At 36.8% G+C, this 24,124-nt stretch overlaps 1 protein-coding gene across 1 annotated transcript in view; it reads left to right on the forward strand.

Moving 5' to 3' along the window:
* Window positions 1-19,931, forward strand: part of GLIPR1L1 (GLIPR1 like 1) — a 34,849-nt gene extending 14,918 nt beyond the window's left edge. The window contains exons 3-6 of the mRNA XM_052640530.1: window positions 2,320-2,420; window positions 8,440-8,525; window positions 19,729-19,755; window positions 19,843-19,931. Coding sequence (XP_052496490.1) covers window positions 2,320-2,420; window positions 8,440-8,525; window positions 19,729-19,755; window positions 19,843-19,931 — 303 coding nt within the window. The remainder of the gene's footprint in view (window positions 1-2,319; window positions 2,421-8,439; window positions 8,526-19,728; window positions 19,756-19,842) is intronic.
* The last annotated feature ends 4,193 nt before the right edge of the window (window positions 19,932-24,124 follow it).

Consider the following 24,124-nt stretch of genomic DNA (forward strand, 5'->3'; position numbering starts at 1 on the left):
AGAAATTATGAAATTTTCCAGTCTTACCAGTGGTAACTAGCCCACTATTCCAATTGCTGGCCCTATGTAAGCTTCTGCATCCCTCCCGCTAGTTTTTATACGCAATGCTTTTCCAGAACAGGGGTAGTTTTTTCACATGCATGCTGTGATTAGTGCTCTGATGAACTGATGGTGAGGACCCCCTACAGACCTCCACAGTTGTGTCACTAGAAGATTTTCAGCCCTCCTGGACTCCTGCTTGTTGGTCTCCCCAGACACTCAGCTCTGTCGTTCAACTCTGTGACTCAGTCAAGCTTCTCCTGACTTCTCCACCACCCCAACCCCCAGCCACAGTCTGGAAACTCACTCAGTACAATAAGCTGAGACGTCTTTTCCCTCCAACTCTCAGGGACATCATTCATTATTGCCTGATGTTCAGTATCTTGAAAAACATTATTTCCTATCATTTTCCAATTCTTTTGGTAATTTTGGATGAGAGTTTTTGATGAGAAGAGGAAGTCACTTTTTGGCTAAACTAATCCTAGACATGGCACTGAGCTCTTAGAAAGGCCCCTATTCAGTTCAGTTCAGTTCAGCCACTCAGTCGTGTCCAACTCTTTGCAACCCCATGAATCACAGCACTCCAGGCCTCCCTGTCCATCACCATCTCCTGGAGTTCACTCAGACTCATGTCCATCAAGTCAGTGATGCCATCCAGCCATCTCATCCTCTATCGTCCCCTTCTCCTCCTGCCTCCAATCCCTCCCAGCATCAGTCTTTTCCAATGAGTCAACTCTTCGCATGAGGTGGCCAAAGTACTGGAGTTTCAGCTTAAACATCATTCCCTCCAAAGAAATCCCAGGACTGATCTCCTCTAGAATGGACTGGTTGGATCTCCTTGCAGTCCAAGGGACTCTCAAGAGTCTTCTCCAACACCACAGTTCAAAAGCATCAATTCTTCGGCGCTCAGTTTTCTTCACAGTCCAACTCTCACATCCATACATGACCACAGGAAAAACCATAGCCGTAACTAGACGGACCTTTGTTGGCAAAGTAATGTCTCTGCTTTTGAATATGCTCTCTAGGTTGGTCATAACTTTTCTTCCAAGGAGTAAGCGTCTTTTAATTTCATGGCTGCAGTCACCATATGCAGTGATTTTGGAGCACAAAAAAATAAAGTCTGACACTGTTTCCACTATAGGCAACAGAAAAAGCTAACTTTATTCTCCAAACTGACTCATCTTCTCAAGTTGAATGGACATATAGTGTCTTAAAGAAAGTCATTTTTCTCAGAGGTGAACAGGACAGAGAAATTAGCAGTTTCCTGCCTCCCTTCTAATCATTCTTTGTCCAATAACAGAACGCTGTTTAAGAGCGGAAATTCTTCTCAGGATCGATGTTGTTTGCAAAGAATGTGGTTTGGCTTCTGATGGGAAAACTGAGATAATGGACTCAAATGTCAGATATCCTGCTAACAAGCAGAATTCAATACAATAGTTCCTCCCACTTATCTGTAAAGGACACAGTAAATGTCTGAAACTTCAGATAGTGTCAAACCCTGCTATGTTTTTCCTACACAAATATACTTAATGGTGGAGTTTAATGTATAAATTAGGCACAGTAAGAGATTAACAATGGGCTTCCCAGATGGCACTAGTGATAACACACCTGCCAATGCAGATGTAAGAAACGTGGGTTCAATCCTTGGGTCGGGAAGATCCCTGGAGGAGGGCATGGCAACCCACTCCAGGATTCTTGCCTGGGAAATCGCATGGCAGGCTGCAGTCCAAAGAGTCACTACTGAAGCGACTTAGCACACCTGCATGCAAGAGAGTAACAATAACTGTTAATAAATTAGAACAATTATAACAATATCCTTTAATAAAGGTTACCTGAATGTGACCTCTCTTTCTTTCAAAATATCTTATTATACTGTACCCACCTTTCTTCCTCTTGCGATGATGTGAGATGATAAAATGCATATTATGTGATGAGGTGAAGTGAATGAATGTAGGCATTATGATGTAGCAGCTAGGCTACCATTGACCTTCTGACGATGCATAAGAAGGAGGATCATCTGCTTTGGGTGATCCTGGATCAGTGAGCCATGACACTTTTTGATTTATGAAAACAGTCAGTGAGGGAAACCTAGTTAGGTAGCCTCATGAATGCAGCTTTAATAAATTAAATTGAATCTTAGAAATTAAGGAAAAAAACAGACAATAAATATTTAAGTATATTCACTTTTTGTAGCATGGCAAAAATTATGCCTGTTCCCATAATGTGCTGATTGTGTAGAGTCGTTTTGCACATTTTATTTTAAAATTCCTTTCTTTATAGGTAGTTTGGGCCGATTCCTATAAAGTTGGTTGTGCAGTTGCAATTTGTCCAAATTTTGGGAGCCCTGACAGTGCCCTGTTCGTATGTAACTATGCACCCGCGTAAGTTATTTTGCTTGAAAAATATTCTAAGTTGAAATATATGTTAAATGATTGTTTCCAAAAGTATGATGCTATACGAGAGAGACAAGTATATTTTTGATAAGCACAGTCTCCCTCTATAATGCTAATCAAAAGAAAGAGATAAAATAAAAGAGAATGTGTGAAAAATTATGCTGATCATGAATGATTTAATCTTGAGAGAGGAAATGATGGAGATCATTTCTTAAGTAAGAAAATAGATATTATAAAATACATCACCACAGTAATATTTAAATACTGAACACAAAATAGTTTGGCAGATGCTGATATAACTTGAATGAGTAAATGATTGAGAATGAGAGTGAGAGGCACATTCTCCTAAGAAAAGAGTACCATAAATTTTTGGCTGCCTTGCTGGAAATTGCATATCTAAATAAAATAAAACAAAAGCCTAGTGGGACTCTCCAAAAATAAAATTCTGGGCCTCAAATTCAGCATATCTGTACAAGGAATAAGATTAAGTCAGTTAATAATCCAACTCTTTAACAACAATGTAAAAATAAAATGCAGAAAAGATTAAAATGTAGGCTAAGAACAAATATATAAGTTTGGCAAAAAGGACATGATATTTGTGAAAGTTGCCATGGAGACGTACGAATGTGTATACCTCTTTCTGTATTTTCTTCCATTCCTTCTCAGTAACAAGTGAAAACAAGAATGACAAATAGATGGCCTAAAAGTTTGGGGTAGAGTACAGTTTTTATGAATACCAGAGAAACTGTAGAACACTTAATTTTACCATCCAAGGCAGGATACACAGAGGGAAAAAAGAATCCAAAAAAGAAAAAAAAAAAGTTATATAAAAGAGCATCAGTTAGCTGTGACATAACTTTAGAGGGAATTGATTTCATGAATGAGGAAGGGACAGAAAAACATTTGAAGAAATAAGGCCCAAAACTTTGCATACTTAAGGAAAATTACAAACTCACAGGACCAAGAAATCTAGCAAGCCCCAATCACAAGAAAGGTGAAGTAAACTATACCAATTCACCTTCTAATGAAACCTTTCAAAGCCAGTAATAAAGAGACAATCTTAAAAGCAATCGGAAAATACAGATGTGTTACATACAGATGAGCAAAGGTAAGGATTTCCAGATTTCTCTGGAAACAATGCAAGAGAGAAGACAGAATTATCTTTAAATACAGAAAGAAAAGAAAAAAAAACTCTTGTCTAAGGACACTATATTCTGTGAAAATATTTTTTCAAAAATAAAAGTGAAATAAAGATGTTTGACCACTGGAAATGGTAAATATAGGTAAATACATAGGATGTTTTCTCCTTATTTTTGCCTTTCAAAAATAATTATTTAACCAAAGATAATTGAAATGTATTGTGAAGATTATAACATAGGTAAAGTTAAAATCTGTGATAATGATGGCATAAAGGCTGAGAGGAGAAAATAGATGCTAATTCCCTTAAGGTTCTTCTACTCAAGGTTAAGAGGAATTAACTTGACTGTGTTAAGTAAAAGATGCATACTATAAACCCTAAAGTAGCTACTCACATAACAAACCAACAGCAAAATCAAATAAGCCGACAAAGCAGGTAAAATTAAATCTAAAAAAATATTCCATTAATCCAAAGGAAAGCAGAAAAAGAAATAAAGGAACTAAGGACAGATGAGACAAATAGAATAAATAAGATCTGATAGCCTTAAATCTATGTTAATAATAGTGTAAATACAAATACCCAAATAAAAAGAAAAAAACTGGATGATGGGATAAAAAATCAAGAACCAATTACATTCTGCCAACAAGAAGTATATTTCAATTAAAAGACACAAGTAGATTACAAGTAAAAGAATGGGAAAAGTTTTACTATGCTAACATTCATAGAAAGTAGCAAGATCTATGCTAATATCAGATATTGCAGATTTTATAGCAAACAATAGTCTTTCAAGAGACACAAATTACAAAAGGAGAAAGAAAGTGAAAACTACAGAGCAATCTCTCTTTTTTTCTAATCTGTGCAGAAGTAATTTAATTTTTTATTGAAGTATAGCTGATTTATAATGTTGTGTTAGTTTCAGTTGGCCCTCAAAGTGATTCAGATATATAGATAGACAGACATTAATAGATAGATAGATATAGATATAGATTGTATCTTCTTTATCCAGGCATCTGTTGATGGACATTTACGTTGCTTCCATGTCTTGGCTATTGCAAATAGTGCTGCAAAAGTCACTGCAGGGTACTTATCTTTTTGAATTATGGTTTTCTCCAGGGAGATGCCCAGGAGTGGGATTGTAGGATCATATGATAGCTCTGTTTCTAGTTTTCTAAGGAACTTCTGTGCTGCTCTCTGTAGTGGGTGTACCAATTTTTGCTCCCACCAAGAGTGTAGGAAGGTTCCCTTTTCTCCACACCCTCTTCAGCATCTATTGTTTGCAGACTTTTTGATGATAGCCATTCTGACTGGTGTGAGGTGATACTCAATCGCAGTTTTGATTTGCATTTCTCTAATAATTAGCAATGTTAAGCATCTTTTCATGTTCCTGTTGGCCATCTGCATTCTTCATTGGAGAAATACCTATTTAGATCTTATTCAATATGTCTTATGAACATAGGTACAAAGATTCTAAACAAAATTTAGCAGCTGAACCCAATACAATAAGCATCACACATCTTATCCAAAGGGAGTTTGTTCCAGTAATTTAGGGCTGTTTTAATATTCTAAAATCAGTGTAATTCACCATATTAATCAACCTATAAATAAACACTATATGATCTTAATAGACTGAGGAAAAGTCAAACATTCATTCTTAATGAAAGTTCTCAGAAAATTAAAAATACAAGGGAACGTCTTATATCAAATAAAGTTTATCTATGAAAAGCCTATATGTAACATTATACCAGTACTAAAATTTTTTTTCTGTAAAGTACTAGACAGTAAATATATTAGGCTTTGCATGAAACATACATTCTGCTACATATTCAATTTGTTCTTTATTGAATTAAATAACCCCTTGAAATAAAAATAATTTTAAAAAACAATTCTTAGTTCACTGACTGCACAAAAACAGACCACAAGCCAGATGTGACCTATGGGTTATTCTTTATTGACTTCTTGGTCTCTAGTTCTATATAGAAAATTCAGTGAAATCTATGAAAACTCTTCTACAACTAATAAGTAAGTTTAGCAATTTTTCAGAGTACAAGATCAATATGCAAAACAATTACATGTGCATACTGGCAATGAACAATCATATATTGAATTAAAATAACAATACCATTTATAATAGCATTGAAAATATGAATTACTTAGGGATAAATCTGGCAGAAGACATGAAAAACTAATATACTAAAATTGTGTAATAGTCATGAGATAAATTATTAATAACAAAGACAATAACTAGAGCACTATACCTAATTAATGGGTTAAAAGACTCAAGATTGTAAAGATGTAATTTTTCACTGAATTGACCTATGCATCCAATAAAATTCCAATAAAAATCCCACAGGCTTTTGTAGTAGAAACTGACAAACAGATCATAAAATTCATAAGGCAATACAAAGGACTTAGAATAGTTAAAACAACTAGAACAAATCTGAAGTAGGTAGGTGACACTATTATTTTCATGAATTATTAAAATCATGATATAGTTATATTGATGTAAAGTTAGACAAATAGATCAGTGGAATAGGATATAGAGCCCAGAAATAACCCAACACATGGTTGACCACATATGTTCAACTGACTTTTCAAAAATGTACAAGGCAATGCAACATAAGAAAGATTTTTCAATAACTGGTGTTCTGTCACTTACATATTAAAAAAAAAGTAAACTTAGATTTACAAAACATACAATCTACAAAAATTAACTAAAAATGGATCATAGATTGAATTGTAAGGAAAGAACTGTGAAACTTTTTGAAGAAAACATAAATAAAACCTTTGTGACCTTCAGATGGCCAAAGATTTTTTAGCTACCACATCAAAAGCATGATCCATAAAAGAATAAGTTGGTAAGTTGAATGCCATTAAAAATGACCTCTATTCAAACATACTGGTCAGAAGATGAAGAGACAAGCCACAGACTGGAAGAAAGTCTTTGTGAAACAAAGACCTTATACGAAGTATGTAGGAAGAACTCTTAAGATTTAATACCTAGAACCATCTCACACCAGTAAGAATGGCTGCTATTAAAAAGTTTACAAACAGTAAATGCTAGAGAGGAGAAAAGGGAACCCTCTTACATTGTTTGTGGGAATGCAAACTGGTATAGCCACTATGGAGAACAGTGTGGCGATTCCTTAAAAAACTGGAAATAGAACTGCCGTACGACCCAGTAATCCATACACACTGAGGAAACAAGAGTTGAAAGAGACACATGTACCCCAATGTTCATCGCAGCACTGTTTACAATAGCCAGGACATGGAAGCAACCTAGATGTCCATCGGCAGATGAGTGAATAAGAAAGCTGTAGTACATATACACAATGGAGTATTACTCAGCCATTAAAAAGAATGCATTTGAATCCATTCTAATGAGGTGGATGAAACTGGAACCTACTATACAGAGTGAAGTAAGTCAGAAAGAAAAACACCAATACAGTATATTAATCCATATATATGGAATTTAGAAAGATGGTAACGATGACCCTATATACAAGATAGCAAAACAGACACAGATGTAAAGACAGACTTTTGGACTCTGGGAGAAGGCCAGGGTGGGATGATTTGAGAGAATAACATTGAAACTTGTATATTATCATATGTGAAATAGATCACCAGTCCAGGTCCGATGCATGAGACAGGGTACTCAGGGCTGGTGCACTGGGATGACTCTGAAGGATGGGATGGGCAGGAGGTAGGGAGGAGGGCTCAGGATGGGGAACATGTACACCGTTGGCTGATGCAAGTCAATGTATGGCAACAACCACTACAATATTGTAAAGTAATTAGCCTCCAATTAAAATAATAAATTAATTTTTTTAAAAAAATTTAAAAGCTAGAAAAACCTAAAGTTCAATAGAAAAATGGACAAAAGATTAATAAGATTCACAGATGGCAAATAAGCACATGAAAAAAATGCTCAAAAATCATTAATCACTAGGGAAATACAAAATTAAAACCACAGTGAATACCACTACACAATAATCAGAATGGCTAAACATTTGCTATTCTCACACACTGCTGCTGGAAATATAAAGTGCTACAACTGCTTTGTAAAAAACATTGTCCCAGTTTCTTTAAAAGTTAAATATGCACCTACTACATGATCTATTCATTCCATTCCTAGGTATATATCCAAGAAAATATATGTCCATATAAAGACATGTCTGAATGATCAAAATATTCATAGTAACTTTATTAGTAATACCCCAAAACTGGAACAACCCGATGTCCATCAACAGCTGAATGAATAAATAAATTGTGGCATATTCTTTAAAGGAATACAACTCATGTTCTTATGTTTTGCTTTGTGTACTCTAGATAAATAACACTTTCTAAAGTCTTACACAGACATGGAAGTGGGAAAAGAAAAAAAGAGAGCCTTGTTAGCATGTATCAGCTTATATTATTGAAAATTAGGCAAAATAACTGCCAAATCTTTCTGGTGCATCTCAAAGTACTATAATACTGTGCTTTTAAATTAAACTATAAAACATATGTTTTCATGAGCGATTCAAATTTCTTTATTCCATTAAAAAATCAAGAGATAATTAGTCTTTGTAGCAAAATCTCTGTGGCTGTCACATACATAATTATATTGCATTCCCATTTTAACTTGTGTCCTAGAGAATATTCAAGAATATAACTGCTAGAAAGGTTGGGGACACCCTGTAAAGAATCATTTTAATAGTTACTTTAATAGTTTATAGTTTCTTTTGTAAAGAAAAAAGTACAAAATTGGGACTGACGTTATTTTCCTTGTCAACATTCATGGTTAGGGACCAAAACAACTTGCATAAATGCATACACAAAATTAGAGACATTAATAACTACTTAGCTAATCACTGTGTCTCTTTTTTACAGAGGAAACTATCTAAATACGCCCCCTTACAGGACTGGAACACCGTGCTCTATGTGTGAAGGAGATACTTGCGAAAACAAACTCTGCCGTAAGAAAACAGGAAACAAAATAATCAGGGCATTTTCTTGGAAAACAAAGTTCCCAGAAATTCATTATATTTTTAAATTAGGACCCTCAGTGTTATAAGAGAAGATGAAATTTGATTGCTGCTATTTGATGATACAAAGCATTTGTCATAAATGATCATATTTCAATCCAGATGATCCCTCCCTTTGTCACTGAGTATTTTCTCTCAGGCTAAAAGCCTGGAAGGAGTAAGGTATAACAGAGCGTGTGCTGCCACACCCAAAATGCTATTGACTGGCATGTTGTTCTTAGTTGTGTTTGCTTCCCTTTTACCTCCTTTTACTAGTTATTATTAAATAGTGCCTCACTCAGAAGTAATACCTGAATCAGTGTCCAAACTAATTGTGATTTACAGCCAACATGTTTTTCTTCCTTCATCAGTCTTTTGGTTCTCAGGACAGACTTATTTTAAGTATAAATTTTTGATTCTCAGAGCAGTCAAGTTCCCAGTACAAAGTTACTTTTTAAGGATAAGCATAAATTCCTGTTTGAGGACTGAGTGAAGGGGGTGAAGAGAAGAGATAATTTAAAAACTGTAAAAGATGCGGTGCCACAAAAGAAGACAGGCACAAAAATGCATATTAAATTATTCCATTTATATAAAGTTCAAAACCGTACAAAACGAATCTATGTTTAGAGTCAGGATAGCGGTTACCTTTGGAGAGGAAAGAGGAGTTAGTCATTAGAAAAGTATACCAGAGGACTTTCTGGACCTATGCTGTGGTTATCTAGGTGTAATCACTTTGTAATAACCCATCAATCTTTCAATTATGAGCTATGTATGATCCCATATCATGTCATACTTCAAGTAAAAAAATTGTTTGGGGTTTGTGATATTGAGCTGTTTGTATATTTCAGAGATTAATACCTTATCAGTTGCTTCATTTGCAAATATTTTCTTTCATTCTGAGGGTTGTCTTCTCATCTTGTGTATAGTTTCCTTTGCTATGAAAAAGCCTTTATTTAATTAGGTGCCATTTGTTTATTCTTATTTTCATAGATGATCTTATTTGCAAAGCAGAAATAGAGACACAGATGTAGAGAACAAGTGTATGGATACCCAGGGGGAGAGGGGCAGTGATGGGATGAATTGGGAGGCTGGGACTGACATATACACTCTATTGACACCGTGTGCAAAATAGATAACGAATGAGAAACTACTGTACAGCATGGGGAACTCCACTCAATGCTCTTTGGCGACCTGAATGGGAAGGAAATCCAAAAAGAAGAAGACATATGTAAACATATAGCTGACTCACTCTGCTGTTTAGCAGAAACTAAAACAACATCGTAAAGCAACTATGCTGCTGTTTGCCGCTACGTCATGTTCAACTCTTCGCGAACCCATGGACTGTAGCACGCCAGGCTCCTCTGTCCCCCACTATCTCCCAGAGTTTGCTCGGATTCATGTCCACTGAGTTGTTGATACTATCTAACCACCATCCTCTGCTGCCTCCTTCTCCTGCATGGGCAGGTGGATTCTTTACCTCCAAAATCGCTATGGACAGTGATTACAGCCATGAAATTAAAGATGCTTGCTCCTTGGAAGGAAAGCAATGACAAACCTAGACAGCATATTAAAAGCAGAGACATCACTTTGCCCACGAAACTCCATCTAGTCAAAGCTATGTTTTTTTCCAGTAGTCATGTACGGATGTGAGAGCTGTACAATAAAGAAAGCTGAGCACTGAAGAACTGATGCTTTTGAATTGTGGTGCTGGAGAAGATTCTTTTTTTTTAATTTTTTTTCTTCAAGGCAGAATTGCCTTTTTTTAAATATATATTTTCCTATCTTTATTTATTTTTTATATTTTTATATATATATTTTTTCACTTTACAATATTGTATTGGTTCTGCCATACATCAACATGAATCCACTATGGGTATACACGTGTTCCCCATCCTGAACCCCCCTCTCATCTCTCTCCCCTTACCATCCCTCTAGGTCATCCCCGTGCACCAGCCCCAAGCATCCTGTATCAAACCAGGACTGGCAATTCGCTTCTTATATGATATTATACATGTTTCAGTGCCATTCCCCCAAATCGTCCCACCCTCTCCCTCTCCCACAGAGTCTAAAAGACTGTTCTATACATCTGTGTCTCTTTTGCTATCTCACATACAGGGTTATTGTTACCATCTTTCTAAATTCCATATATATGTGTTAGTGTACTGAATTGGTGTTTTTCTTTCTGACTTACTTCAGTCTGTATAATAGGTTCCAGTTTCATCCACCTCATTAGAACTGATTCAAATGCATTCTTTTTAATGGCTGAGTAATACTCCACTGTATATATGTACCACAGCTTTCTTATCCATTCATCTGCTGATGGACACCTAGGTTGCTTCCTTGTCCTGGCTATTATAAACAGTGCTGCAATGAACATTGGGGTACACGTGTCTCTTTCAATTCTGATTTCTTCGAGTGTATGCCCAGGGATGGGATTGCTGGGTCAAAAGGCAGCTCTATTTCCAGTTTTTTAAAGAATCTGCACACTGTTCTCCATAGTGGCTGTACTAGTTTCCATCCCCACCAACAGTGTAAGAGGGTTCCCTTTTCTCCACACCCTCTCCAGCATTTATTGCTTGTAGACTTTTGGATCACAGCCATTCTGACTGGCTTGAAATGGTTCCTCATTGTGTTTTGATTTGCATTTCTCTGATAAAGAGTGACGTTGAGTATCTTTTCATGTGTTTGTTAGCCATCTGTATGTCTTCTTTAGAGAAATGTCTGTTTAGTTCTTTGGCCCATTTTTTGATTGGGTCGTTTATTTTTCTGGAATTGAGCTGCAGGAGTTGCTTGTATATTTTTGAGATTAGTTCTTTGTCAGTTGCTTCATTTGCTATTATTTTCTCACATTCTGAAGGCTGTCTTTTCACCTTGCTTATAGTTTCCTTTGTTTTGCAGAAGCTTTTAATTTTACCAGTGGTATTTTTCACAGAGCTAGAACAAATAATTTCACAATTTGTATGGAAATACAAAAAAACTCAAATAGCCAAAGCAATCTTGAGAAAGAAGAATGGAACTGGAGGAATCAACATACCTGACTTCAGGCTCTACTACAAAGCCACGGTCATCAAGACAGTATGGTACTGGCACAAAGACAGAAATATAGATCAATGGAACAAAATAGAAAGCCCAGAGATATATCTACGCACCTATGGACACTTTATCTTTGACAAAGGAGGCAAGAATATACAATGGAGAAAAGACAATCTCTTTAACAAGTGGTGCTGGGAAAACTGGTCAACCACTTGTAAAAGAATGAAATTAGAACACTTTTTAACACCATACACAAAAATAAACTCAAAATGGATTAAAGATCTAAACGTAAGACCAGAAACTATAAAACTCTTAGAGGAAAACATAGGCAAAACACTCTCCGACATAAACCACAGCAGGATCCTCTATGACCCACCTCCCAGAATGTTGGAAATAAAAGGAAAAATAAACAAATGGGACCTAATTAATATTAAAAGCTTCTGCACAACAATGGAGAAGATTCTTGAGAGTCCCTTGGACTGCAGGAGCAAACCATTCAATTCTAAAGTAAATCAACCCTAAATATTCATTGGAAGAACTGATGATGAAGCTGAACCTCTACTACTTTAGCCACCTGATGCAAAGAGCTGACCCATTGGAAAAGACTGAAGCTAGGAAAGCAACTATACTCCAATTTAAAAAGAAAAAAAATAAAAATAAATTGGAAGCATGGTCTCTCTAAAATGAGATTTCATTCAAAGTGGTTTATATTTGTAAACTGCTAAATTTTCTAGTCTACAGGATACAAAGATAAACTGATAGTCTTTTTCTTTCACTTTCTCTTCCTTACCAGGATCCAGATCACTGCCATTTCTTGCCTGAACTAGTGCAGCCTCCCCACTTCTCTTCCTACTCTGTTCCAAGTTGTTTCAGTCCCCGTGGGGTGGGTGAAGAGAAAACAAAAGAAAATATCAAATAAAACCACTTTTCTTAAAATTCAATTGCTTCTTTTTGCAACAAAAGGAAAATCAGATTCTATGCATTGAGGCCAACAAACCCAAGCGCGATCTGGCTCTTGCCTTTCTCTTGTACAATATCTTTGGTCAGTCCCCTTCTGACACAGTGAGCTCCATTATTACACACTCAAATTCCCTATTTAAAAACCCCAGCATCCAGATTACCTGTGAGTCTGTTTCTAGTTTCAAGATTGTTTTTTCTCTTCATTTTGGTAACATGTTCTGTTTCCTGATATCCTTAATTATGACCATAAATGATTCCTCCCTCCTCTCCATGCACACTACTCCTCCCATCAAGAAACCCAGACTGTTTCTCCTCTCCTTGAATAAGGACTGGATGTGCCATTTCTGGCCCACACCTTTAAGAAAACTGGCAGCTTTGGCTTTTGCTCTTTTGAAAGCTATCCAGCATATCTAAAAATCCATCCTTTCCCACTGAAGAGGTCAGGCCCTGAATGAGGAGAGGGCATCTTTCTGTTTCAACCCCAAATGCAAGCAATAGCCAAATGCAGCCACATCCTTGAACCCTGATGACACTGAATATAGGAGAGAAATTCCCTAGTAGAATCTGCCAACCCAAGTTAACTGTGAGAAATAGTAGCAAATTGTTAACCATTTTAAGCCACTAAATTTTGGAAGTTTGTTCCACAGCAGTAGATTGTGGAAACACTTGGTGTGCCTAAGAAGTTAAATACCTAATAATATGGTGTGAAACAAAAAAAGGAGAGTTCTATCTTTTCCTCTACTGAACAGATAGAGTTAGGGTGGGTCATCTTAATCCAAACACAACCTGGTCAAAGCTGGTTTAGAATTTACCTAAGACGTGGTCTACCTCTGTTTGCTCTGTTCCAAGAATAGAGGCTTCCAAGGCTTTCCAATGGGAGACAGGTGTGTTCACTACTGCCTTTACCTAGTGATTTTTGAACTCCAATTCTTACTGCTTTTTTTTTTTCTCACTGTTTTTCTCATTGCTTTAACACAGAGAAATTACTGAAATAGCTACTATGATTTCCAAAGGCTTTACCCTAGGTGTTTAGCCCCTTACCTCTCACAGTTTCAAAGTTACAAAATGGGCATGTCTTCGGCTTATTTCCTCCACCTTTACCTCCCACCTGGATCTTGAACTACTCAATTCTCCAATTTTATCTCTCTAGTTCTTTAAGAGCAATAAACCTCTGCTGGTTTCTCTGTTTACCAAGAAGTGACTTCTTCTTGGACAAAGCCCACTTTTTAAGCCCTAGGCCTGGGCCCAGAATCAACAAATGGCCGCAAGAAAAGAGCATCCTTCGTAACATCAACCCTCCTCTTTATGGATCCTCTCTTCTGAAATCTGGACCTTCTGGTCTTTGTTGCTTTGGCAAATGTCTCATGCTCTTTCACATTGTTTTTCTAATAATAATAAAATAATAATAGTAAAAGATTATTTTATTTATGTTTTATGCCTGATGGGAGATTTTGTCCATCACAAATGATTTCATCCTGGAGATTTAGACAGCTGTATTCTGTAGGTCTCCAAGATAGCACTTTAAAAGCTACCAAGGCTACAACAAATAAGCTTTAAGACCTGGTAGGAGGTATTCCCCCAACTCATTCCATTTCCAAATTGTTCAAAAATCATTTGCCTATTCCTGGCCCTTTGCTCTTGGAAATTAATGTTAGGATAAGCTTATCAGTTCTACAGAAGACCTTGAAATTCTGAATGGAGTTATTTTGAGTTTATAGATAAATTGAAGAAGAAGTAACTTTACAGTGTTGAACTTTTCAAATAATATAGACTGTTTATTTGGGTCTTTTTATATATCTTTTTTAGGCTTCCCTAGTGGCTCACACATAAAAAATTCTGCCTGCCATGCAGGAGACCTGGGTTCAACCCCTGGGTCAGGAAGATGGCTTGAAGAAGAGAATGGCAAGCCACTCCAGTATTCTTACCTGGAGAATTCCATGGACAGAGAAATCTGATGGTCTACAGTCCATGGGGGTCACAAAAAGTCAGACACGACTGAGCAAATTTCACTTTCATTTATATATCTTTTACACTTTGAAATTTTTTCAGTAAGGTCTTGCATCTCAAATTAGATTGCGTGATCTATATGTGTTGATGATCTATAGATGATCTATATGTGTTGATACTAGAAATGGAATTTTTAAGTTTAGTTCAGTTCAGTCACTCCGTCGTGTCTGACTCTTTGCGACCCCATGGACTGCGGCGTGCCAGGCCTCCCTGTCCATCATCAATTTCCGGAATTTACTCAAACTCATGTCCGTTGAGTCAGTGATGCCATCCAACCATCTCATCCTCTGCTGTCCCCTCTCCCCTCACCTACAGTCCTTCCCAGCATCAGAGTCATTTCAAATGAGTCAGTTCTTCACATTACGTGGCCAAAGTATTGGAGTTTCAGCTCCAGCATCCGTCCTTCCAATGAATATTCAGGATTGATTTCCTTTGGTATTGACTGGTTGGATCTCCTTGCAGTCCAAGGGACTCTCAAGAATCTTCTCCAACATCATAATTCAAAAGCATCAATTCTTCAGTGCTCAGCTTTCTTTATAGTCCAACTCTAATATACATACATGACTACTGGAAAAACCATAGCCTTGACTAGACGGACCTTTGTTGGCAAAGTAATGTCTCTGCATTTTAATATACTGTCTAGGTTCAGTTCGGTTCAGTTCAGTCGCTCGGTCGTGTCTGACTCTTTGCGACCCCATGAATCACAGCACGCCAGGCCTCCCTGTCCATCACCAACTCCCGGAGTTCACTCAGACTCACGTCCATAGAGTCCGTGATGCCATCCAGCCATCTCATCCTCAGTTGTCCCCTTCTTCTCCTGCCCCCAATCCCTCCCAGCATCAGTCTTTTCCAATGAGTCAACTCTTCGCATGAGGTGGCCAAAGTACTGGAGTTTCAGCTTTAGCATCATTCCTTCCAAAGAAATCCCGGAGTTAATCTCCTTCAGAATGGACTAGTTGGATCTCCTTGCAGTCCAAGGGACTCTCAAGAGTCTTCTCCAACACCACAGTTCAAAAGCATCAATTCTTCGGCGCTCAGCTTTCTTCACAGTCCAACTCTCACATCCATACATGACCACAGGAAAAACCATAGCCTTGACTAGACGGACCTTAGTCGGCAAAGTAATGTCTCTGCTTTTGTATATACTATCTAGGTGGGTCATAACTTTTCTTCCAAGGAGTAAGTGTCTTTTAATTTCATGGCTGCAGTCACCATCAGCAGTGATTTTGGAGCCCCCCAAAATAAAGTCTGCCACTGTTTTCACTGTTTCTCCATTTGCCATGAAGTGATGGGACCAGATGCCATGATCTTCGTTTTCTGAATGTTGAGCTTTAAGCCAACTTTAAACTCTCCTCTTTCACTTTCATGAAGAGGCACTTTAGTTCTTTGCTTTCTGCTGTAAGGGTAATGTAATCTGCATATCTGAGGTTATTGATATTTCTCCTGGCAATCTTGATTCCAGCTTGTGCTTCCTCCAGCCCAGCATTTCTCATGATGTATTCTGCATATAAGTTAAATAAGCAGGGTGACAATATATAGCCTTGACGTACTCCTTTTCCTATTTGGAACCAATCTGTTTTTCCATGTCCAGTTCTAACTGTTGCTTCCTGACCTGCATGCAGATTTCTCAAGAGGCAGGTCTGGTGGTCTAATAGGCCGATCTCTTGAGGAATTTTCCACAGTTTGTTGTTATCCACACAGTCAAAGGCTGTGGCATAGTCAATAAAGCAGAAACATGTTTTTCTAGAACTCTCTTGCTTTTTCAATGATCCAGCAGATGTTGACAATTTGATCTCTGGTTCCTCTGCCTTTTCTGAATCCAACTTGAACATCTGGAAATTCATGGTTCACATTCTGTTGAAGCCTGGCTTGAAGAATTTTGAGCATTATTTACTAGCGTGTGAGATGGTGCAATTTTGTGGTAGTTTGACCATTCATTTGGCATTGCTTTTATTAGGGACTGGAATGAAAACTGACCCTTTCCAGTCCTGTGGCCACTGCTGAGTTTTCCAAATTTACTGACATATTGAGTGCAGCACTTTCACAGCATCATCTTTTAGGATTTGAAATAGCTCAACTGCAATTCTATCATCCCCAGTAGCTGTGTTTGTAGTGATGTTATTAAAGGCCACTTGACTTCACATTCCATGATGTCTGGCTCTAGGTGAGTGATCACATCATCATGATTGATTTTTAAGTTATATTTCCTAATTGATTTTTTGCTGATTCATAGAAATATAAATTATTTTTTAATATTACTATACTATCCTGGAATCTTACTGAATCTCATTATTATTTCAAATAAGTTGATCATCTTGGATTTTCCATGACAATAATGTTATCTGTAAAAAATGCAAGCTTTGTTCTTCTAATCGTTACATCAGGTATATACTGTAACAGTGTTAACAGTGAATTCTCCAGTGCAATGTCGCACTTAAGCTGTAGCAGTAGCATCATTCTCTTATTCCACACTTTAAAAACAATGTTTAAATTATGCATATTTGCTTTGATGAAAAGGTGAAAGGGTCAGTCACTCAGTCTTGTCCAATTCCTTGTGACCCCATGGACTATAGCCCAAAAGGCTCCTCTGTCCATGGAACTCTTCAGGCAAGAATATTGGAGTGAGTTGCCATTTCCTACTCCAGGGGGGCGCATTTACTTTAGGTTGTTTTTAATTAGTCCTCATTTTCTCTGTTTCTCATTTTGCTGTGAGCTTTTATCTTGAATAAATGCTAAATTTTACCAGATTTTTTTCTCTGCATCTCTTGAAATGATCCCAAATGTTTTTCCTTTAATAACTTAATGTTATAAACTATGTCAAATGATTTTTTTTCTTTTTGGAAACTGTTTTAGACATAATTTTTGTAACTTAAAGAAAAATTACATGTGCTTCAAATTCCTCTTTGAATAAATGTTATGTTTTAATTGACTCATTTTACTAATATTTTCAAGTTATCTAAAGATGTAGGTATATGCTTTTTTAAAATTTTTATAATCTATCTTTTCTCATATTTTGTAACCTGTTTCCAGTTTGTTTATTCTTTTTGTTATTTTTAAACCTTTTTTTGAACTGTGATCAACAGACAAAAAGCTGTGTATCTGTTAATAAATACAACTTAACCAGTGAAATTTAGGTTTTCATAGAGATTCTAGGAGTTAAGTGATAGGTCTGGAATCCAATTTTCAACTATCCGTTCATTCCCATGATAAATCCTACTTAGTCATGATGTTTCCCTTGAAAGTGAAAGTTGCTCAGTCGTGTCCGACTCTTTGTTACCCCATGGACTATACAGTCCACGGAATTCTCTAGGCCAAAATACTGGAGTGGGTAGCCTTTCTCTTCCCCAGGGGATTGTCCCAACCCCGGGATCGAACCCAGGTCTCCCTCATTGCAGGCAGATTCTTTACCAGCTGAGCCACAAGGGAAGCCCAAGAACATGGGAGTGGGTAACCTATCCCTTCTCCAGCAGATCTTCCCAACCCAGGAATAGAACCAGGGTCTCCTGTATTGCAAGCAGATTCTTTACCAACTGAGCTATCAGGGAACTCCCAAGTTTCCCTTATAGAAGGCTAAATTCGTGTTAACATTTTACTTATAGTTTTTGGATTTAATTTCAGACTTATGACTGGCCTATAATTTCCCATCTCCATATCTCCTCATTTGATTTTGACTTCAAGTTTGTAGTAACCTCATAAAAGAAGTTGAAAGTTGGGAACAATAATTCTGCTAATACTTTGGTTGCAGTTTGTGTAAGATTCTCATTATTTTTTGAATGTTTGGGAGAAATTTTCTGTAAAACTATTTTGTTGTGGTGTGTGTGTGTTTACAGATGTTTACTAACTTAGCTTCTTTAAATGTTTTATGATACTCAGGTTTTGAGGGGATTCATAAATTTTTGTTTTATCCAAGTTTTAATGACATTCTATTTTTAACACTACTATATCTGTTGTGTTCCACTTATTAAGTCCTATGACTTTTGATTTTTATTGATCAATTTCTATAGAAAGTCAACTTCTATCTATCTTTTTTACTTCCTTTTTGAGGGGCAGATATACAGTGTAATGGTTAAATGAATAGGCCTTGGAATCAGATGGCTTAACCCAGGATGTGACTAAGAGGATTAAATATGATAAACCATATAGAGTGATTTGGGACCAAAATAAAGTACATGCATGCTAAATTGCTTCAGTCATATCCAACTCTTTGTGACCCTCTGGACTGTGGCCAGTCAGGCTGCTCTGTCCATGGGATTCGCCAGGCAAGAACACTAGAGTAGGTTGTCATGCCCTCCTCCAGGGGATCTTCCCAAAATAAAGTAGGCTCAATAAATTTTAGCTATGACCATAACTAAGTTCCTCATTATTTTCTATCTCTTGACCCTTTTTATCATACTAATCACTTTCTCTGATGGTATATTTTAATCTCCTATATTCATTTATTCCATTTTAAAGTTGATGATAGATTTTCTCCCCTGATGCTTCTATAAGGAAAAGAACTTCACTTTTTCCTAATAACCATTGTATCCAAAGCCTAGAATCATGCTTAATACATACTAGACACACAAACGTGAATAAATGAATACTGGATGCTTGGGGCTGGTGCACTGAGACGACCCAGAGGGATGGTACGGGGAAGGAGGAGGGAGGGGGATTCAGGATGGGGAACACGTGTATACCTGTGGTGGATTCATGTTGATGTATGGCAAAACCAATACAATATTGTAAAGTAATTAACCTCCAATTAAAATAAATAAATTTATATTAAAAAAACAAGAAATTTTAAAAATGAAATAAAAAAACCCATAATAAACTGCAGAATCCTCATACCCAAATCCTCAATATGAAGGAAATATGGTATTTTTCAGGGACTTTAAATGGATATGGCAGTGTCAAAAATAAAGTTCACTACTATATATAGTTTTGTCTGTTTCAGGCCTTTTGCCTTCAATATGTGAGATGCTCTTGAAATATTTGTTGACATGACATCTTTGGCAGAAAGCATCATACAGATTTTTAAGTACTATGGGATTTGCACAGGAAGCTTCAGTTTTCTTAAATTAAAAAACCAAGCTTAATTTTCTAAGTTGACTATCTTATTCAAAAAGCCAGAAAAGCAAATGAATGAGTTTAATGTATATATTTTTTTCTATTTTAGGTAATAAAGAACGTGATAAATCTCAAAGTATGTATCAAAATCTTTCAGTATTTATTTAATTACTTCCTTTCCTTGAAACTAAATTGCACTCTTAAATGTTGTTTTTATTGACAGGATATCCAAATTGGAACCCATCAGGGACACATCAGCTGATAGCATGTAATCCATTGTACGCAATTTCTGTTCTTCTGACAATAATTTAATTGTCTTTGATGTACAAGAGAAATTCTCCAACATGACAATAAAGAAATAGATTATGGTTAAATGTAACTCTTATCTGTTTAATTACTAAGGCTTCTAAATGCTTTATCCGTTATCTAAATTTGATGTGTTTTTAATTCAAAAGATGTACTATAATATAGAAGGGAAGCAATAAGAAAAAAAGCAAAACAAGTGATTTAAAAATTATTTTACATGTATCAAGAGTCTTGTTCTCTAATATTCTAGATTATCATTTTAGTTAAAGTACACTTAAACAATTAAACATTTCAGATATTAGGTATTTCCCTTAAATGGCAGTAGTTCTCTTTAAGAGTTCCCTCAACTATTATTCAGAAACAAAATGCTATTAAGGAAAGTTTCAAATAGCCTGTAATGTTATATTATGGTCACAGTCAATAGTTAGGGAAATTGATGTGAACAGTTAAACTCACAAAGATAGAATTAGGAAATTTTCATCTCTTTTAGGAGATTTTATTTTTAAATATACCTTGTATACATAACAGGATGTATGTATACCTTTTAAAGTCCTGTACAAAATTATCTGTAGTATAATTAACAATATCTCTACAAACCAAAGAACTGGTGCATTCTGGCTTTTTTTTTTTTTTTTTGGTCTGAAGACCAAAAGAAAAAAAGAAGAAAAAGAAGAAACAAACAAAACAGATTATTCAACTAATTCAGTTTTTTAAATCACTTATGTTAAATTGTTGACTTTGGAGAAGGAAATGGCAACCCACTCCAGTATTCTTGCCTGGAGAATTCCATGGACAGAGGAGCCTGGCGGGCTACAGTCTATGGGGTCGCAAAGAGTCAGACGCGATTGAGCGACTTCACTTTCACTTTCATGCACTAAATGAATGATCTAGATCTTTTACTTCTCAACTAAAGCAACCACCAACTTCCCTCAGCTGTAATATTAAAAATCATAATATTTTTATGCTGTAAATGTATTTTTACATGATCATAAAATGTAAATGTATTTTTAACATGATTGAGAGTTACACTGTAGATACTGATGAATATCTAGGAATTTCCACATAGTGGAGTGATCTTAAAAGAGAAGCCAAGTGATTTTATATTTTAAATCTGCTTGCGTTACTCAACGTTTTCCAGAGAAACAGAAGCAACAAGTAAGGAAGTAGGGCATGGGTAAAGACACAGAGAGGAGAAATTTAAGAAATTGGCTTACAAGATTTTGGTGGTTAGCAAGTCCAAAATGTATAGAGCCTGCTGGCAGGATGGAGGTTCAAGACTTGCTGCTGCCTTCTTGAGTCTGACATTGGGAAATCAGGCAGAATAACTACATTGCAGTCTAATGGCAGAATTCCTTCTTTGGGAAATCTGTCTGCCTTCGACTGGTTGGATGTAGCCCACCCACATTGTGGAAGGAAATCTGCTTTACTTAAAGTCAACTGACTGTAAATGTTAATCACATCTAAAAAACATCTTTGCAACAATATCTAGACTAGTGTTTGACCAAATACCAACCGCCACAGTCTGGCCACACTGAGACATAAAATTAACCATCCCCGTGCTGTTCAGCATCAACATGGTATGGATAGTCATTACCATTTTAGTAAAATAAATTATTGCTATTTCCCTAACTATTGCATTGTTAAATTTAAGTTCATAATTAATTACCCTTGCAGTTTGAAACAGGCTAAATGTAAATTGACATATATACATAGTATACTTTTCTGTTTTATTATTCTGTTTGTAGATTTTTAATTAAACTTTTTTCAATAATTAAAATATCTTTTGATTTTTAATATAATTATTCTATTACTTCTTTAGACTCCTTAATTATCCAGGAGCATACAGGTTTCCTTAGGTAGATGAATTGAAATTCTACAGGCCACACTTAAAAATGAATTTTTACAGAATTATACCCTCTGATTTTGGAAAAAAAAAAATTTTTTTTTTCAGGGAGTATTATGTTAGCACTGCTACAGGAGCTTGTAAGTAATGGCAGTTCTCAGATAATGGGATTTCTACATGCAGAGATTTCCATCTATGCTGAAGCTGTGAGCAAAGTTTGGGCAGGTGGAGTGCCTCTGCCTTACCAGTGGCGCTTCCCCTCATTAACAAGAAGAGAAAATTCTGGACTGAGATGTCTTTTCCTTATGATCATAACCATAGGCTCTTGACAGGATATCTTAAAAGGCCTGGCATCACTTTAATTCTTTGAGCAGATGTTGCTCTTAATAGTGACCATAAGTGACCCTCCAATTTCACACAGTTTGGAATTACTAGACAAACAGCTTTGTACACAGTCTTTTCAAATTACCGAGGGCAGTTAACTCAGGGTTTGAACAGTGCATTATTCTGGGGATTTTTTGTCCTACTAGGCTATGTTTGAAGTTTCCAGAAGTGATCAGACTCATCAGTCTTAACTGGGCCTATTGTATCCCATTGTTACCCCTTGAAGGATGGTGAAAAGATAGTTTAAACAGTAGTCTCTGTAGTTTTTTAATAATAGTTTTTCCTATTATTAAAATAAAATATTGTAGAGTAACTAATATTCCTGGTTCTCCTTGGGACTGAGGGGGTTCCTAGGACATAGGAAAACACAATAAACCCAGGACATTGCCTTATAAATCAGGAGTTGATGCCCCTAAGCTTGAGCTAAGAGTATATCATTTAATTATATGTATCATGTGTGTTTTTACAATAGAGTATTATATGTTTTAATCCAATCCAGTGTTTTAAAATACACAAAAATTGAACCTGAAAAGGATGACATAAAAGTGAATTTTAAAAAACTGCTAAAGAGAGGACTTCCCTGGTGGTCCAGTGGTTAAGACCCACCTTGCAAGGCAGGGGATGCGGGTTCCATCCCTGGCCAGAGAACTATGATCCCACAGGCTGAGGGGCATATGGGCCTATTTGCCATAACTACTGAGCCCACATGCTGCAACTAATACCAATGCAGTCATATAAATAAATAAAAATAACTGCTAAGAAGATATTTATGCTGGGAAGATGAGTCCAACAATCAACAGTATATGCTTGCCTTTATATCTTTACAACTGTAACTCATCTGCAATATTTTCTCAGCTATTTTTGCAAGACATATGATTATTTGGTGATGGCGGGCTAGGTTAAAACTAGGTTCAGTTCAGTTCAGTCGCTCAGTCGTGTCCGACACTTTGTGACCCCATGAATCACAGCACGCCAGGCCTCCCTGTCCATCACCAACTCCCAGAGTTCACTCAGACTCACGTCCATCGAGTCAGTGATGCCATCCAGCCATCTCATCCTCTGTCGTCCCCTTTTCCTCCTGCCCCCAATCCCTCCCAGCATCAGAGTCTTTTCCAATGAGTCACCTCTTCGCATGAGGTGGCCAAAGTACTGGAGCTTCAGCTTTAGCATCATTCCTTCCAAAGAAATCCCAGGGTTGATCTCCTTCAGAATGGACTGGTTGGATCTCCTTGCAGTCCAAGGGACTCTCAAGAGTCTTCTCCAACACCACAGTTCAAAAGCAGCAATTCTTCGACGCTCAGCCTTCTTCACAGTCCAACTCTCACATCCATACATGACTACTGGAAAAACCATAGCCTTGACTAGATGAACTTTAGTTGGCAAAGTAATGTCTCTGCTTTTCAATATGCTCTCTAGGTTGGTCATAACTTTTCTTCCAAGGAGTAAGCGTCTTTTAATTTCATGGCTGCAGTCACCATCTGCAGTGATTTTGGAGCCCCCCAAAATAAAGTCTGACACTGTTTCCACTGTTTCCCCATCTATTTCCCACGAAGTGATGGGACCAGATGCCATGATCTTCGTTTTCTGAATGTTGAGCTTTAAGCCAACATTTTCACTCTCCACTTTCACTTTCATCAAGAGGCTTTTTAGTTCCTCTTCATTTTCTGCCATAAGGGTGGTGTCCTCTGCATATCTGAGGTTATTGATATTTCTCCCGGCAATCTTGATTCCAGGTAGTGCTTCTTCCAGCCCAGCGTAACCATCTCTAATTAAATTCACCTGAGTTCACATCCTGGAATGAAAGAAACAAACAAATTCCATCATCATCCCTCACAGAGGAACTCCCATTTTCCCCTCAAGGAAGCTCCACACCACTTGACATTACCCCTAGTCAAAAACCACCAGGAGCCCCTCTAGAGTTGCATATGGTGAATTTGCTCCTTGTAGCTAGTGAAACCACACTAGCTATCGT

The sequence above is a fragment of the Budorcas taxicolor genome, chromosome 5 (assembly GCF_023091745.1).
Source record: "Budorcas taxicolor isolate Tak-1 chromosome 5, Takin1.1, whole genome shotgun sequence".
Taxonomy (NCBI): Eukaryota; Metazoa; Chordata; class Mammalia; order Artiodactyla; family Bovidae; genus Budorcas; species Budorcas taxicolor.